The sequence below is a fragment of the Pyxicephalus adspersus genome, chromosome 9, assembly GCF_032062135.1.
Source record: "Pyxicephalus adspersus chromosome 9, UCB_Pads_2.0, whole genome shotgun sequence".
Taxonomy (NCBI): Eukaryota; Metazoa; Chordata; class Amphibia; order Anura; family Pyxicephalidae; genus Pyxicephalus; species Pyxicephalus adspersus.
The window spans coordinates 43,401,007-43,419,464 of NC_092866.1; the positions used below are offsets into that span (position 1 = coordinate 43,401,007).

An 18,458-nucleotide genomic window follows, 5' to 3' on the forward strand; every position below is an offset into this window, starting at 1 on the left:
AAACTTCTGAAAAAATTCGACAATTCTCTAAAAAGGTTCCCTGTTCTGGCTGCTATTGCTGCTACCAATACCTATTTCACTGCAGCCTCTCTGTTCTATTTGGGAATCACCCTTCACTCCTATCTGCAACACTTTGTCTTTTTTTCTAGATTTTATTCTCTGTTCCAGATATGGTCTGTGCTTTCAGTGCCTACACTACTACAGGTTCTCTGTCTTAGACATGGCCCGATTTCCCACAAGGCCACCTAGACTATAGCCTAGAGTGCCACGGCCACTAGGAGAGCATTTGAGCCTTTGCCAATGCCTTCATCCTTTCCAGCTGTCTTCTATTCACTGCCTGGCTTGTCTGGGTATCTTGTGTCATAAAGCTTCCTTCAAATCTGTTCTGTCCTTAGTGCACATGAGAAAGAGCCTGAAGAATTTTGGCAGGAGCTGCATAGGACACCATCCCCAAACAACCTCATACGACTGTTTCATTCTTCTTCCACTTTCACTTGTCTGGGGTCTGGGTCACATAAGCCCTGCCCACTGATCTATGAATTCCAGTAGCAGAGAAGGAGCTGCTAGTTGACAGCTTGAAGGCACCTGGATGGAGGGTTGAGGTCATGTGACCAGGGGGAGTACAGGGCTGGGCAGATAAAGATGGATAGCACAAGCCAGCTAGCCTGGGGGAGAAAAAATATATAAATCTGTCTCCGGACAAGTGCTCTGCTACACGATTACATCTTCTCTGTCCTAGATGGGATCGCTACTCTACCTGCCTACACTACTATAGTTTTTATGTCCACATTTGGATTACTGCTAGTCCTACCTATACTACTAACTTTTTTTGTCCAAGCTTGAATCTCTGGTACTTCTGCCTGTAACAGTGTAACTTCTCTCCCAGCTGAGGTCAGTGGTACTCCTTCCTACCCCATTATACCATCTCTGTCCCACCCACATGTACTGGGATGTTCCTGTCTATCGCCTAAACCAATTCAATAGGCCTGGTTTATTAAGGCTTTCCAAGGCTGGAGAGGATGCATTTTCATCAGTGATACAGCAAACCTGGAATGAGTTTCATAAAAGTCGTTTGCTATTTGTTAGCAAATGTTTTGAATCCTGGACCACATCCATTCCAGGTTGGAACACCTAGCTTCATTGATGAAAGTGGACAGCCTTGGAGAGCTTTATTTTGCTATCACACTTAAGTTATCTGTTGCCCCTGCCTTGTGCCTAAACCACTACAACTTCACTATCCCATAGTCCCAAGTCCTTTGCTCCTCATGTCTCCACCACCACAGCTTTAGTCCTAAACATGTTGCTGTTGTCTTCTCCAGCTTTGTTACAATGGTTTTATGGCTCTGGTAGTCCTAAAATATTCCTTTTTTAATATATTTACTATATTATGTACCTTACTATATTGCTGCATTACTACCATCTCATATGTTCAGCACAGAACACCAAAACACAATTATGCCATTTATTTTTATTAACTTTACAGTCTGTTTTGTATTTTTTCTTTTCCTTTTTCTGTCTCCTGACCACTCTGTCTGTTATCACTTTAATGTCCGCTACATATTCCTTGCCTTTCCCACTTCCTCTCCCCCTCCTCCCTGTCCCATGGGCAGCTGAATGTGGTCCTCTCCTTCAGCACTATCCAACCACATCAGCATTTCATCAGTTGCCATCTCACTGACATAATAACGTTAAGTGCTGCAGGCCAGTCTGCTTAACCTGTCATACCTCTGTCTTCAGAGCACTTCCAGACATCTCTCGTGTTACACACTTGCAGAAAGGGTTGTCAGCACAGCCATTTTAACATGAGACTGCTTTAAAAAAACTGAATTAGGTGAAATAGAAGGCTATTGTCCATAACAACCATTCAAAGTGTTCTTTTACCATTTATTCCTGGTTTGGAAAAATTATCGGCAGGGTTCTATCTCACCTTTCTCTCATCTTTATTAGTAAACAAAACCAAGTGCTTAATTTTTAAAAGCTGCGCCAACTTAACTTTGCCATAAAGATGCCATTTAGTCCATAAACTGGGTGCCCATCCTCCTGTAAGCCAATCTCTAGCTAGGCCACAAAATTGGCATGTAACCTAAGAATGGCAATATCTATTTACTAAGGCCTTCTATCACTCCTGCATGGGCTTGTAGTTGATTCCCTTTATCAAATGAGAATATGTTGGGCCTATGTCATCCAATCATGTACATTTTCCTTTTTTTACCATTGAAAATTGTAAATGATAACCAATTTTTACTAGTAATAGTCCTATTTTGACATCTTAAATTTGACTTTGTCTGTGGGCGATAATAATGTGAAAAAGACCCAATTTTATCATGAATCTGGCATGGCTCCTCATTGGAAATGTGACTACTGGCAATTTTCTCTAATGACAGTGTCTGTAGTCTAGCTGTGAACATATGTTCCTTTAATAGGATGGTCAGGTACGCGGGGCTCTATTGCTTTGCCACTCAACGGGGATCCAACTTCTCAGTGGTTGCCATGTTGTACTCCATCACCTCAGCTGCCCCCTTTTGAGCGCGTACTGCTTCCAGCATCTCTGCCGCTGTAGGGACATGTGAGGTGATTGTAGGGGATTTCAGCAGCGTTTCATGAAAGCGTTTACACCTCCTTCTTCTCATCATGTAGTGGAGAGAGCCTCACAGCACTCAGTGATCAGCATTTTCCACTGCATTAACCCCCAGTGCATTGGATTTATACAAACTAATAATAATAAGCAGGCTTCAGAACTCCAGCTACTGCTGAGATATTCCTATCATCTACGGCAATTACTGACCCTGCAAGAAGACAGGGACCACTTTATGTATCAGGTCTCTATTCCAAAAATATTTTATTTTGTTTTCAAATCTATATCTACACAACCAAGTAACTATGTTAATGTATAGTTTTTTTGTTTTTTTTTGAGCACTACATCTTTTTTATGTGGATTAGCCATAGCAAATTTAAAAGGAAAGCATGATCTTTAATTTTTTGCAATATACATGTTAAGGAAATTTATCAGATCTGTAGAAGTGAGCAAAAATATTTAGTTGTGGTTTAATTGTTTTACAAAGTTTAGTATTCCAAAGTCCCTTTCATGTCAGATAGAAATGATTTTAAAACAGTGCAATACATAAAGCAAGAAAAATGTTTTGGAAGCTCCTTGCAGCCCAGTCTAACCAGATTATAGGGAAGAAAATCACCAGAGTGGGAAAAAAATTCAGTTCAGTTCATCAGTAATATTTTATTACTATATTTTAGGAACTATGTCCTTTACAATTTCTACCAAGGATACTATGATAGAATATATATATATATATATATATATATATATATATATATATATATATATATATATATATTATATACCAAATAAATAAACCCTTCAAATGAGGAATAGTGAACAGTGAAGTGAATAGTCTATACAGAACAATGGACCAATATTTAATCTCTTTGGCATTGTACACGATGTGCACAGATGCCATCAGGGGCGGTGAACCATTGGGGAGGGGGGAGGGCTTCCCTTCCTTATAAGGACATCCAATGCCATCAAGACCTCCCCTGCCTTATTGCCCCGCCCCTTTCAGTTCTTTTAGTTTCTTTTTAGACTAAGCATCACATATAGGTGCAACCACAACTTCCTAATTGTCTGGACCCTGGTTTAGCCATCATCTACATTAATTTTATAGAGAAGCCCAAGACCTACTAAGGAAGGAGGAAACAGGTAAAGCAAAAATAAACAGCTGAAACCTTAGGTTTAATAAGACTATACAGTTCCCCAATAACTCATTGCAGGTAAATATCAAATGTAGGAAAAACAGTAAAATGTGAAATTTGCTTGCTTGTGGATGACTGCACTCTGTACTAGTTACAAAATAAAACTAATATATATCTTTTTCTTCATTTCCTTAACCCACATCTTCCTTTCTGCCTGCCTCTTCCCCTTACATTTTTCCATGGCCTACTTTTTCTATACTCCTTTCCCAGGAGCGCTTTCTGTCCTGCTGCCTGTGACTAACTTCAAAGAGTGTAAGGCGCATTGAGATGGGACCCCCTCCTACATGTAGCTTCCGCCACTCCCTCCAGCCCCCAACCAACTCCATCCCCCGAGTCTTCATTACCAGAAATCATGCCAATTAGTGCTCCATGAGCTTATTCCTTGTGCCCAGGGGGAGCATAGTGCACTGGGTATAGATTTAATATATATATATATATATATATATTTATAATATAACTCCCCATTGCACTACGTAACAGTATTTGTCAGAATAGGCCCTCCAAGGCAGGAAAGGGGCCAGATTTCAATACTGTTTTTCCAAACGAGCAACCCAAAATTACCTTAGTTAACCTGTACTTTGCTCATGTAGATGTTTCCTAAAACTATGGCCTACTTGCAGAAGAGATTTTTTTTAACCATTTTTTTTTTTAATATCACGTAACCCTATGTTTCCAGTGGGGATGATGATATAGGTTTTTAATATCTTTTAAAAGGAGATAATGTTTGTTTAAACAGGACGAGACCATTTCTCACCAGTGACCTGAGGTGAACAAATGCCTCTGGCTGCGAGCTTCATAATACAGAGATGAGATTAGGCTCCAGCAGTTTTTTTACCCTTGTGATTTCAATGCATTATATGCTGTGACCATTTCTGGCAACTGAATGAAGGATTAAGCAATGTGTTTTACTGATAAGACACTTACAGTATATCAAGCATGCTCTGGAAATATACATGCAGCCATTATTATTTTGGTACAGTAGAGACAGTAGGCTGGCCATAGACATGAAATGAGTGTTCCCTGTGTCGCCAATATTGGCCAGATCAGGCCATAGTCTCGTGTGTACAGCACAAACAAGCAGCAGTTTTTATTGAAAAGGTATGATAATCTTGTCTGATCACTGTTGTTACCCTAGCTGACCTCTGATTCTGTCTTCTTCCCTCATTTATAAGCATACAATAATATACATGGGTGATCTTAACATTCATTTTTATGGCTGTATCTGGACTAAAAGACCTCTTACAAGAAAAAACTGTGTTAGCTCAACCATTGGTCATCAGCCATAGATCGGACTGTTAGACATACAATTAGGATAAAGTATTTTGTTGCACACAAACTCTTGCTCAAATCTTCCACAAATGTGTAGAGTAAATAAATGTTTTAGAGACACAATCAGCCACATGAGATTGTTGCAGAGTATCACAGTATGAAAAATAAATAATTAGCAACAGCTTTTTGATTTCCCCCATAATCCTTTATGGGTAGCTCATCCACAATGAAGTTTCCAGTGGATATGTCTGGAGAAGAAAAAGAATTTTCCTAGCATCCAAGCACTTAAAATTGATCCTGTACTTCATCTACTCAGAGCAGAATAAAAGGATTTTTTTGTAAACCCCCTCCTAACCTCAACACCCCTTCCATCTGTTCACTCCCTGCCAACTTTACCCACCAGGGTGAGGTTCAATGTTTGGTACTTCCATCTGTGATGAACATGTCACCCTCTCTGCTTTTCTTCACTTTGTTCTAGTAGGCGAGCAGGGTGTATAGTAGGGGGTATAGAGGTATGCTGTGCAACCTAAACTGGTATTTTGTAAAGAAAGTTTAGTCTCTGCAAAGAATATATATGACCCCCAGGTGTATCTGATCCAACACTTGGCATGGACATTCTGTCTGTATCCTATACTTTTTTTTTCTTTTGAAAGCAAATATCTAATTCACGTGTATTTTTTTTCCTACAGGTCTGGTGAAATTAGGGGTCCATTGTGTAACATGTCAAAAGGTCGCCATCAAAATTGTCAATCGGGAGAAGCTCAGCGAATCAGTTTTAATGAAGGTAAATTAATGTCAATAGATGTATGATAAGAGGAACGAGACTTTCAGAGATTTATTTTTCTTACATATGTGTGATCCATTTTTCTGCTGCACTACAAAAAATCGGGCCACTTACCTGTACACATGCCTATGATAAAGGCAGTCATTATTATCTGCAAGGAAAGTTAAATCAAGGCAATAGTCATACAAAATTATTTAAACAAGAGATTGGCACTGACAGCCAGAATGGCTGATAATGGTAACACAACTATCAGGTCACTTTGCTTTATGTACCACAGAAATACAGCAAGGAGCTCACTCATAATACGTAATAACAACACGCATATTAATAGCTAATAACCTCGCTTTTTAGTGTATAATTTTCTTTTGTTTTAAATATAAACATTTAGGACATGCCAAAGAATTCCATTTAGACACAGAGAGAGAAGAGAAATAGCTTGTATTTCAAGTTATGGGGGAGCATATGACTCTCATTGAACAAGGTCTATCAAATGAGCAAAAAGGGAAAACTATGGTGAATAGGTGCTGCTGGCAAAATGGAGGTGGGAGTCAACATATTTTAAAGTTTGATGTCTTATATAAACACATTGTCTGAAAAGGTATCCCTTCTGTAACTTATTTGTGTGTGTGTATAAAAAAGGTCAGTTATTAAGTGTATAAAAATTATCAGTGTTTGAGCTCTGTAGACAAGAGACTGTTCATAAATTATACTATTGTGAAATAGGAAAACATTCTAAATAAAGTTTTTTTTTTTATTAATTGCATGAAAAACATATGCATCCAGGTTTTCAATTATTATATTCTAGTTATTAGAATGATGGTTTCTGAGTAAGTAAACTTTTGCATTGGAAAGCCTTTTACTGTCAGTGTACCTGTGCTAAACTGAGCTGAAGTTGTTATTTGGGTTTGTTGGATTCTAAAAGGAGTCACAATGGTACACAGTTTTATTCTGAGAAATTCTTACTGTGGTCTAGTTTGGAGCTCTTTTGTAATTGAACAGACACCCCAGCTTGAGATGGTGGTAGATATTTTCTTTTTGTGAACTGATGCATAACATGAAAAAGATATTGCCTGGTGATCTGCTCATAAGTGACCGCTGATTTGTTGGATGTTGAAGGTTTGTCTACTACTGTATGGTGATGATCAGTTGATTATAATCAGACTTGGCAATAACCTGCATCTTGCATGTAAAAAGATCAGCACAGACACTTCTGCTTAATGGTGCTTGTGGTAGTAACAGATGGAAGACCAGACACAGCCTTCTAAAACTGGACTTTATGTCATTAGATCTCATGTGTTTTTTTGCCAAAACAGATCATTCTTATGCAAATGTTGATCAATATCTAAAAATTAACCTGTCAACAATTCACCCAGAATGTTTGCCTCAATAGACTCTTCTATGACCCCTGCTTGAGAATGGATGACCCCCCTGAGAGGCATACAAAGAAAGAAACAAACATGATTATATGCCTGAAGATTGAGATGTGAAATTAACATGAAATTGTTTGTGCAAAATAAGCCCAGTGTTTTAGAAACAGGCAAAATTCTAGGCTGTGAATTCTGACATAATAAAGAGTAAAACTGTCATTTAAACCTACATTAAAGCTATTCATAGATATTAAAGATCAGTAGACCATTAGATAAGTGTTTTAACCTTTCTGATATACTTCTTTAAATTAAGTCTAGAATTAAAGTGCTCCTGTTAGGGTGGGGAGTGTTGACTATTCACAAGATTTGGGATTTGCTCTTTTGCAGCACTTCTAGGTGTATTAGATAGCATGTCCATCATTGGTCAATGTGCTCCCTACCTCTGACCCCTATAATACTTATTGTGTTGTGTAGTGAGTAGGGGTCAACCGGACCAATTCCAATGGCCAGGGAAGGGGAGGGGGGTATTAGTTGACACATCTAGAGTTGGATAGTACAAGGGGTTTGACTGAGATTCAGCAAAAAAAGAGAAGAATAAAAAAAATATTCCTGACATGAAATTATAAAGGTCTATACGCAAAGCACATATGCATTACACACATTGACAATGTGTGTTGCAGTGCATATGTAACATATGTTGCAGTGCATATTTAACAATTTAACATGTGTGATATTAAGCACAGAATTCTTCTGAATGGGCTGCCAAACCGTCAAAGTTTACAGCAACGCATTTCACAATTATGCATGTGTGTTGCTGAGGATTGTGGTGCCCTGGAATGCATGCGTATTGTGGAATGCTTATGGTTTACACCCCCAGGCAAAATCATGTTGATCTACCAACAGACATAAGATCGAAACGCTGTCACCAAGTATAGTCCACCTTTGTCTTCTAAACCTCATCCCCAACTGATCAAACAGTTGCAAATCACCTTCAAACCCTGCAAATCTGCAAAGTAAGGCATTTGGAAGAAGGCCTTGTCTAATATGCCATTCTACTATTAGGAATCTACATTGCCTTTGCTGATATCTACTCCACCACGATTATTCCCTGCTGCCTTGTCATCCATCCTGCTCCACTATACCTGAGCCTCACTACCTCCTTTTCCATTCTACTATACTATAATTGAGCTCCATTATTTCCTTTTTTATCCTGCTGTAACATCACTAAATCTCACTGCCTTTTTCCGATCCTAATCTACAATCAATGAGCGAAACTTCCTCTCTTGTCCTTAATGATTGCCCCAGTACCCGATAGTTCCTCTGTACCATCATTAATCCCTGGTTTGTCCTTTTGCATCCTATTCCACCAACACATGCACTGTTGCTTCTTCTGCTGTCCTGCTCTATCATCATTGATTCCAGCTGCCTCTTTAGTCACCCTACTCCACCTTTACTGAACCCAGCTTCTTCTTTCCCTATTTTACTCCCCCGTCAATGAACCATTCAGCCTCCTCTGCCATCCAGCTTTATTGTAACCTAAAGCACAGCCCCTTTCATTGGTAATATGCTCACAGCCTATATGGGCTCCAACACTACCGCCTACATTGAGACAACACAAACTCCCTGGAGCCCAACTTCCAAAAGATCAAATACAAAGAGATCAAGGTGAAAGAGGTGAGCTGGGGCACATGTAGTGTTGCTGTTCATACACAGGAGAATTCAGGATGATGTCAGTCACCAGGCAACAAATGTTATTATACCCCCATCTATTTTACTTTGAAGCTTTTCATATTATCTTTGCTGTTTCCACTACAATATTGATGTATAGCACCATACTGGCATATTACGAACTCAGTGAATTTCTGCACTTATATTTTACGATAATTATACTACCCCTTCCTTGTTTTAGATTGGTTTAAGTCCTTATGCATGTTTCTCCATTGTTTGAATAAATACATGTGTTTCTTAAAAGGACCTTTCAATCTCTGAGTCACCTTGTACCACTAGGGTATTGACCATTATTTATTCTATAAGTATACAGTTTCTATTGTATTTTACACTAACATAGCATGATTCATACATCTATACTGTACATAAGTGTTCATTCATCTACATTCATTCCATGCATGTGAGTCAGTTATACTTTCACATTACAAAATATAAGAAAAACGTTTGCTCCCCTTAGACAGTTTTGTTTGAATAAAGTGCACATCAGACATACAAAAGTCACCAATTTACACATCCAAGATTATGCCAAATATACATATAGCGTACTTTGTGTTAGCTTACATTTTCATGGAATGGATTATTCTTCAATCAGCCTATATTTTCAATTATTGCAATGTTTAGCTTGGAGTACGGATTTACAGTTATACTGAAAACTCAGTAAACTCAGTGTGTTCACACACTCTCCTGTTACCTATCATATCCAAACGCAGACCTCAAATACAACACAGACCCACTCCACATAACCAGCACCCTGACGGTTATTTTTCCTCTGCCCATTCATGCTGCGATCTGTGAATGGGAGAACCTTAACTGATCACTGTTTAAGGTACCCTTACAAATCTGTAGAGGAACCTGCTGATGGATATACCAGCATAGTTTCACACCAACACTGAACAGAAACAGCAGTCCCTATGTTTTATAGGTAAATAGCCACTTGCATGTATAATCTAGTTATCTGTCAGTAAGGGAGATGCTTCTCCTGACCACAAATGAAAAGAAATACTTCTTCTGTTGATGCCCAGTGTAAAAAAGGCATACTTTCCATTGACCACCAAAGGTATGGCCAGTCTTTCCACTGACTACCAATGCAAAAGACATAATTCCGCTAACCATCAATGTGGGGGATTCCTTCTATTGATCCCCCATGTGGGGGATTCCTTTCTACATACCCTCTATTTTTGAGCTATGCTTTCTACTGCCCATCAATTTAAAGCGCTTTGTTCTCAATGATCACCAATGCAAGAAGGCACACCTTCCATTTTAGAATGGCAGCTTTAAAATAAATCCCTATTTGCATTTTATGAACACAAGGGGCTCAGATATGAAATGTCTTAGTACATTGCAACAGTTGTTTAGGATCCCTAATAACAGTTGTGTTGCTAGGCTTCATAGGCAGTTGGGTCAAGGGTATGTATGTCTGAATAACCCACTTGCTTTACATAACTTGGGATATTGCCATGGTTCTACTTTGTGTAATGTTCCTTATCTTCTTTAGACAAATACATTCAGCCTTGTCTTCTGATGATCACGTCATTGATATACACAATTCTGTAAGAACAGCTCCGTACACATCATTAAATCACTCAATAGCTGCGGGTACAGTGCCCAACAATGCTTTAATAAACTGTAAGTTGCCCTTTAACCTGATGGGGCATGGTTTTGGATTATGTGCTACCCCTTTGGCACAGATAGGTCATTAAAACTCCTTGTTCTATTAAACAAGAGGTGAAGGTGACATGCTGGCTTTGTACGTGCATGGATGAGGAGTTAGGCAGCAGATGTCCAATATAGCAGTCAAGTTTAATGGTATTGTGGTGGGGAGCAGATGGTGCCAAGGGGTGTGAAAGGCAGGTGTTGTTGCATTAACTCCCTGACTTCCAGATCTTAACAATGACTCTACCCATTAATCACCAACTGGGCCTTCCTCCCCCTCCTGATCCTCCTGAGCCTTATATGAGTCCTACAGAGAGAAAATAACAAATGCTGATCATTTACGTAGTGCAAGGAATTCTCAAGTAATTCTCCTTGGAAAATATAGGAATTCTCATCAGACATAAAAAGGTGATTTTGAATGAACACATAGGACAGACCCCACCCTTGGAGAATTCATACAAATGGTAATAACAAAACCTGATAATTTGGATTTTGAAGCTCTTATTTTTCCTGAGGGTACAAAGGAAATTGTGACATATACAAAATATGGGAGTTTGAAATCAGCAACTATTATCCAGGGAACATGTTTCTTTATTAATTTTTGTTTTTGCATGAACCCCAATTTGTTCAATGGGGAGATTTTCTATTTGCACTTGTGTCCACCCCTGCAAGGGACTGAATGTAAAGGAAAAATCCAACATTTTCAGTTGTTTTTTTACAGAAATAAAGGTAAAATATTTCCAAGAGCAGAAAGTGGCTTTATCTGTTATTTCTCCTTTACTGTCCAATCAGCAAGCTGTGTGTGTGGATTTAGATCTAATTTAAATGTTTGCGACATTGTAGGTAGCACTCTTGCATTTGCAGTACTTGGTACCAGGTTTGGTTCCAACATCCCTAAAACACGCTGTTAGGTTAGTTTCTCGCTAAACATTTGGTCTTTGGCTTGGTGGTACAGTGGCCGCCCAATGTCATCCATGGATCGGGAAGGTCCACTATACAAGTCAAGGGAGGAGAGCACAGCGGGGTGCCATGTTGGTGCTACATAATTCTAAATAAATAATAATAGAACATTTGCTTTTTATCTGTTTGTCTGAAACTCCACTTTATTTTTGAAATATACCCTGACAACCACACATTTGCTTTACTTTGCTCAGTAAGCTCCAAGATATTTGCTTCTGTTTCATATACAGACCTCATAGTCGTTAAGAATAAAAAAATGTGGCTGATATTGCGTGGACATATGAAATAAAGGTCTGGCTATTTGGCACACAACATGCTGCAATGTTGTTCTGCTTGCTTAGCCAAAATATTTTGCTAACCAGTCCAAAATTCATTTGTACAAATATAGCCTTTAATACTGTCACATTTAAACACACAAGGCCTCCTTAATAAAATACATATAAAATGAATCATTTCCATCTATGTTCATCCACAATAAACAGATAGGTCCATATTTTCCTTACAACCATAGATCTGATTGGCTGGCGTTAGGTGACACAGGCTGAGACAATTCTTCTGTAGACATTCTGGTCAATGGGGATCACTGGTGTTATATAGTTTAGAGCTGTTCATTTTTTAGCCTGTCTGCAGATTTGGCTTTATCTGTAGGAAAGTGCTGGGTTTTCCTTTTAAGCTGCTGCTACTAAAATGTAATAACAGATACAAGATACAAAGTGAGTTACACATAGAAAAAAAATCTCCTGGTTTGTGAGTTCTGTCAATGTGGAAGTAAATACTTTCCAGGTGTAGCAAAACAAAAGATGTTCTAGAGGTTACAGTTTCTTTTTAAGGCATAGCTATAGCCTAGTAGTAGAAAGAAGAAAAGCCGACCAATATGGACCCTTGCTTTCTGCATGAAAGCAGTGCTCCAATATGCACCTTTACAAATTCAAACCTATTGCTATGCAATCAGCAAAGCTCATCCTGCCTGCTTATTAAACAGTTCTTGTTCTGAGTGTGTGTTGGGTCTCATCAGAGAAACCCACTCTAAGCACACAGCAAGGGTCTCACATTTGTACTATGCTCTTAAGGAACCAACTTTTCTTATTAGGCTCTAGATGCTTTAGAAAGAAAACAGTTTGTTTTCATACAACTGGAATGTATTTAGCTCAAATAAACTGAGCGTTCAATTGGATATAGCCTAAGTCTAGGCATAAATGATAATGTCACCTCCTTTAGCCAATCTAGAATATAATATTTATTGTAAAGTGAGATTGAATATAGATAAATTCTTCAATGATAGTGCCACATTTGTTCTGCTCATAGAATGCAGTACAAAAGCCACCGTAGGTTCTGCATAGTACATAATGAGGTCCCTACCGACATATCAGTGCTAGTGGAGAAAAATAGAGTCTGAAACCACAGAAACCAATTATAATATGTATAATCCAGTATTCTTATGTATTAGATTATCACCTAGTAAAACAGCCATTGCATCAGCTGGTGGTGAGAGGTTGGCAGACATCATTTAATTAATTTATTTCTTGACTTTCACTATACCATGGACTTTTATTGTGCGAATTCCCCACCATATGGTGACATTCTAAAGCTGTAGAGGTACATTGACCTCACAGATATCTAATGCCACTGTACACCTCTGTAATGCCATCATAGTCAATTCATGGTAAGGGCATGTGATTTACTGCTAATGTGTTTTTGATGCTTTTCTGAAGCCTTTGGGATAGAGTTTAAACTTTGAATTGCATCACGTGAAGCATAGTTCACCATTTTTGGTATTTTCACCATGCATCACACCGAGTTTCTGGAAAAGGCATCATGACAAATCATGCTGCATTTTTTCTACTATACCTATCACTTGAAATAGAGTTTGGTCACACTGTAATTGTATTGTAAAGTTTACTTTTTTTTTGCTTAAAAAAATGACAGTATATATTTGCATTGCATGCACTTTACACATAATTCTTTTTTTTAAGACCTTGCAAAAATACCTTTTGATATGCTAAAAATGAAATGCACTCATTTCTAAGTCATGTTGTTAGCTGACAATATGCAGAATTTTTGTGGAGTCACCATGGAGTGGTGTCATCCCTGTCCAGCTGCCTTTTGATAAATGACTTAAACCCTTCCAATATCCATCAACAAACCACAGGTGGGAGGGATATTCAGACTCACTGGTATGTTTACCATATAAGAGACATAATTGTTAGAATCTACATACACTTTATAGCAACTTTTTCTTGGATGCATGCGTCCCCTGTCATGCTCTGTGGTTACTTCTCCAGCACCTAAGTCAATACCAGTCACAGGGGTGATTTAGAGATTGTCGAGAGGAACCATTGAGCACAGTGAGGCATCTGACATATATCCAGGTAACTTTTGCTGGAAGTTTGGATTTGCTGCCCACTAGAGAAAAAAGTATTGAGCCCTCTATTACAGTAACCATTTTTAGCAATGGCAATGCGTATGTACAGTCATGCATATGTACGTGTGGAAGTGTGCAAATGTACAAAGAGAGGTTCATGTGCACCAGACCTTGGATTACCTATATTTTGGTGTATTGAATGCGGAAACAAAAACATGATTTTCAGCAGATAGATGGTTTTTGATTAAATAGATATTTGGACTGTCTGTTGGTGCCTTGTGATCGCAGAGGACACAACTGTTCTGTAGTTTTTGGGGAATAAGCTGTTTCACAGGGTTTTATACCATTAGCAGCTCATGAATCGGCTGTAATTACCCTTTACATTGCTTTGTATTGCATTTTTCTTGACATATCGTGTCCTATTTGGTCACATTCCATCTGTCTTCTCGCCATTATTTTATATATTTCACAAAATTATTACACGAGATCCTTGAAGCCTGATTTGTTTGTATAGCCGTGGTACTACATATACTATGGGACTATTAGATGCCTAGCTGCTGGGTAAATTCCAAGTTATTTAAGTGTCTTAAAATATCGGTGTATTTTTAGACAATATATTAGCACGTACGTGATTTTCACCCCAGTATAACGCGTGGTCGGTCAGGACCCTTTGTTTCCGTGGTAACAGGAAATCCTTCCTTAATACAATTTTGTACACCTACCTTTCAAATGAAACTCTGAGATGGTGTGAGAGTGAAGAGATGACTGCAATAGCTGTGTGACAGAACCCTTTATTCTTATATGTAATAGCCATCACGTGTATACCCCACTGACAAATGCTTGCGCAAATACGACTATTATTAGCGTAAAATCTGCAGAGCGCACGCACATACCTCCTTCAATCTGCATAGCAGCCCCCATCAGGGGTGACTGAGGCGTGACGTTTGACTGACACTTGACATGGTTTGCCCACATAAGGTCACAGCTCTCATCTATTTCTGTAAAGAATAAGACACCTGTCTTTCATCAATGCTATTTTTTTCCTCTTAATTTTATGAAATCTTTTTTTTCACTTATTCTCAATTAAATCCATTACATTCTAATTCTAGCCCAAATGTCTGCCAGCTTGTATTCCTGTCTGTAACTTCTGTGGAGAGATTTTCCCTTTCTTCCTGTGCCCATGTCCCCTATTCAAACATACGGCTGGAGTGGTCTCTGAAAAAGAACATTGGGTTGATTTACAAAAGGAATATAGGCTATTCACATAGCAAAGTGAATTATCACCTTACATAAGATATTTCACTTAGCTTAGTAAATGAGAATGAACTCTACAGACTTCAATCATCCAATCATATGCAAGGGAAAAAATCCATTCTCAACTATGGTCCAATGGAACCCCAGGATTCCTCCAGCGTTTGCTAGGTGTTCCCCAAACTGTGGCTATATGATCTCTGATTTGGTGATGCTTATATAGGTCTGGAGTCGACACCAATTGGTAGAGCCAGCTAGGTGACTGAGATTTTTAGGTGTCTGAAAAGGTGGTATTTCAGCCACCACTGTAGAGGGGATATATTTACCTGGCCACCAATTTTAGAGGCATTTTGACTGGTTTCTCAAGACCTGAACATTTTTTCAAGAGTTCCTCATGGATAAGAAAAAGTTGAAAGACTGCTCTAAAATTTGTTACTGCCACTGGAAATCTCCAATAAGAGGGAGGACAAAAATGAAACGTTAACAAAGGTTCTAGCCTTTGCACACCTTAAAAAGGTCTCTTTAGTATAGTTGTGCCTTTGTCTCTCTTTCTGTGCTGGGTTTGGCTGGAGATACATTTTAAATTTTAGCTTTGGGTTTTATAAATCCCTGGCCCTTTGGTGTTTGCAGTGTGGTCCCTGTACCCCACCAGTAGTTAGCAAGTGCATTGATTTGTAAAGGGTTTCTACAGACTGCCATGTCTAGCAGTCTCATGTAACATGTCTGCAATCTCCAATCACACTGTAACTCTGTAACATTATATATAAAGAATATGATGTGTAGCCCTTTGATAATATTGAGGGCCACAGCTGATTCACCTCTACACTGAAAATTAACATCCACTGATCTAATTTATTTATAGATTGTCATTCCACCCCAACACGTCTAAGCCAAATGGCACCAACTCAACTATCACTTTCCTAGCCTCCTAAATACCTCTTTGAGTTGGTGTTTATCGCCTTTGCAAATGCGTTCTATTCAGCCTTGACTTTAATGAGGCTGTACACCATGGTTCCCCAATTTTGGTATACAACCCCTTTCAAATCTTTATCTATACATAGTTGCATTGAGTTAGAATTACTTTGCAAAGAAAGTTATCCCCAGAACAAGTGGGTGGATTAGGTGCAGTGCACATCAGAAGCTTTGAGCCAGCAGAAGGGGGGTTAACTAGCATTTGAATTGAAGCTTTTTCATGTGCTACAGATTACAAATAGCTTAATCAGCTCTGCTAAAAGGAATTTTATAAAACTCAAAAACATAAATTGAGTGGGCCTTCTGGCCTCTCTGGCTGTATTGCCTATTCTCTTTAATAGTTTGAGTCTATAATATGGAACAAGAACACAAATAAGGACACCAACTAGGGGTACTTCATGGCAGGTTACACTGAAGAGAAACTGCCTTGCCAGTGTGATGTGAGTGACTGTTAAAACAATTGAAAAAGACAATCCTTACCTTTAGTGGATTTTGCCTGGAGGTAATTTACTATTAAAAGGTTAATTCAAGGTGGCATGGAGTACAGCATGTTCAGTGGATGCACATTCTGCAGGTCACATTTACACGGTGTCCCCAGAGCCAGCTGATCATTGGACATTGCTGCGGCATATAACATGTAAGATGTACAATGCTAATATTAAATGTAATTTGAAATATGAGCATTATGGTTACCATATTTAATCACATATTTGAACTTGAAGTTTGGCACAAACGCAGCTTTCAGTTGCTGTTTGTTTGTGAAGTTTGTGAAGTCTGAAGTTTAGTCTTCAACAAGTGAAATGCATGCTCAATTGGGTTCAGATCAGGTGACTGACTTGGCCATTCAAGAATATTCCACTTCTTTGCTTTAATAAACTCCTGGGTTGCTTTGGCTGTATGTTTTGCGTCATTGTCCATCTGTATTATAAAACGCCTCCCAATCAATGTGACTGCATTTAGCTGGATTTCAGCAGACGGTATGTCTCTGAACACCTCAGAATTCATTCAGCTGCTTCTGTCCGGTGTCACATCATCGATAAACACTAGTGTCCCAGTGCCATGGCAGCCATGCACGCCATCACACTGCCTCCGCCATGTTTTACAGATGATGTGGTATGCTTTGGATCATGAGCTGTTCCTTCTCCATACTTTTTTCTTGTCATCATTCTGGTAAAGGTTGATCTTGGTTTCATCTGTCCAAAGAATGTTTTTCCAGAACTGTGCTGGCTTTTTTAGTTGTTTTTTAGCCAATCTAGCCTTTCTATTCTTAAGGCTTATGAGTGGCTTGCACCTTGCAGTGCACCCTCTGTATTTACTTTCATGCAGTCTTCTCTTGATGGTAGAATTGGATATCGATACGCCTACTTCCTGGAGAGTGTTGTTCACTTGGTTGGCTGTCTGCGATCATCCACCACTGTTGTCTTCTGTGGACGTCCAGGTCTTTTGGCGTTGCTGAGTTCACTAGTGCTTTGTTTCTTTCTCATGATGTACCAAACTGTTGATTTTGCCACTCCTCATATTGTAGCAATTTCTCGGATGGGTTTTTTCTGTCTTTGCAGTTTAAGGATGGCTTGTTTCATCTGCATGGAGAGCTCCTTTGACCGCATGTTGTCTGTTCACAGCAAAATCTTCCACATACAAGAACCCCCCTCATCAACTCCAGGCCTTTTATCTGCTTAATTGATAATGACATAACGAATAAATTGCCCACACCAGCCCATGAAATAGCCTTTGAGTCAATAGTTCAATTACTTTTGAGCCCCTGAAATGAAGTGATTGTGTAAAAAAAAAGGCTTTAGTTCCTTACATTTTTATGCAATCTTGTTGTTCAACCCACCAAATTAAAGCTGAAAGTCTGCAGTTCAACTGCATCTGAGTTGTTTCATTTAAAATGAATTGTGGTAATGTACAGAACCAAAATTGTCTCTGTCCAAATATCTATGGACCTAACTGTAGATGTCTATGAACAATTACCAGCAGGGTGGGTGGGTTATGTGTGTGTGGTTTATTCTTCCTCTACCTATTTGTTATTGACTTTCCTAATCTACATCCTTGTTCCATGCCAGCATTTTAAGACAGCCTGGCAACTACCATGTTTTATGCAATGGCATGTCCACTTACCAACCCTACATTTATTTTGTATTGTTATATATCCTATATTTAATACATTACCTGTATATGACAAATGGTTTACGGAATTTGATCATTACTCCAATATGAGCTTCTTAGAATATGCATTTAAAAGTCATAGGTTATTATATAGAATCGGTCCTATTGATGCAAGGTTGGAAGCACTAAATTAGAACAGTCTAATTGATGATCTGGTTCTTACCCATGAATATCAAAA

General features: G+C 38.7%; 1 protein-coding gene across 8 annotated transcripts in view; it reads left to right on the forward strand.

The window, feature by feature from the left end:
- Positions 1 to 18,458, forward strand: part of BRSK2 (BR serine/threonine kinase 2) — a 105,796-nt gene that overhangs the window by 41,127 nt on the left and 46,211 nt on the right. For all 8 annotated transcript variants that reach the window (XM_072421706.1, XM_072421708.1, XM_072421709.1 and 5 more), the window contains exon 2: positions 5,724 to 5,818. In XM_072421706.1, coding sequence (XP_072277807.1) covers positions 5,724 to 5,818 — 95 coding nt within the window. The remainder of the gene's footprint in view (positions 1 to 5,723; positions 5,819 to 18,458) is intronic.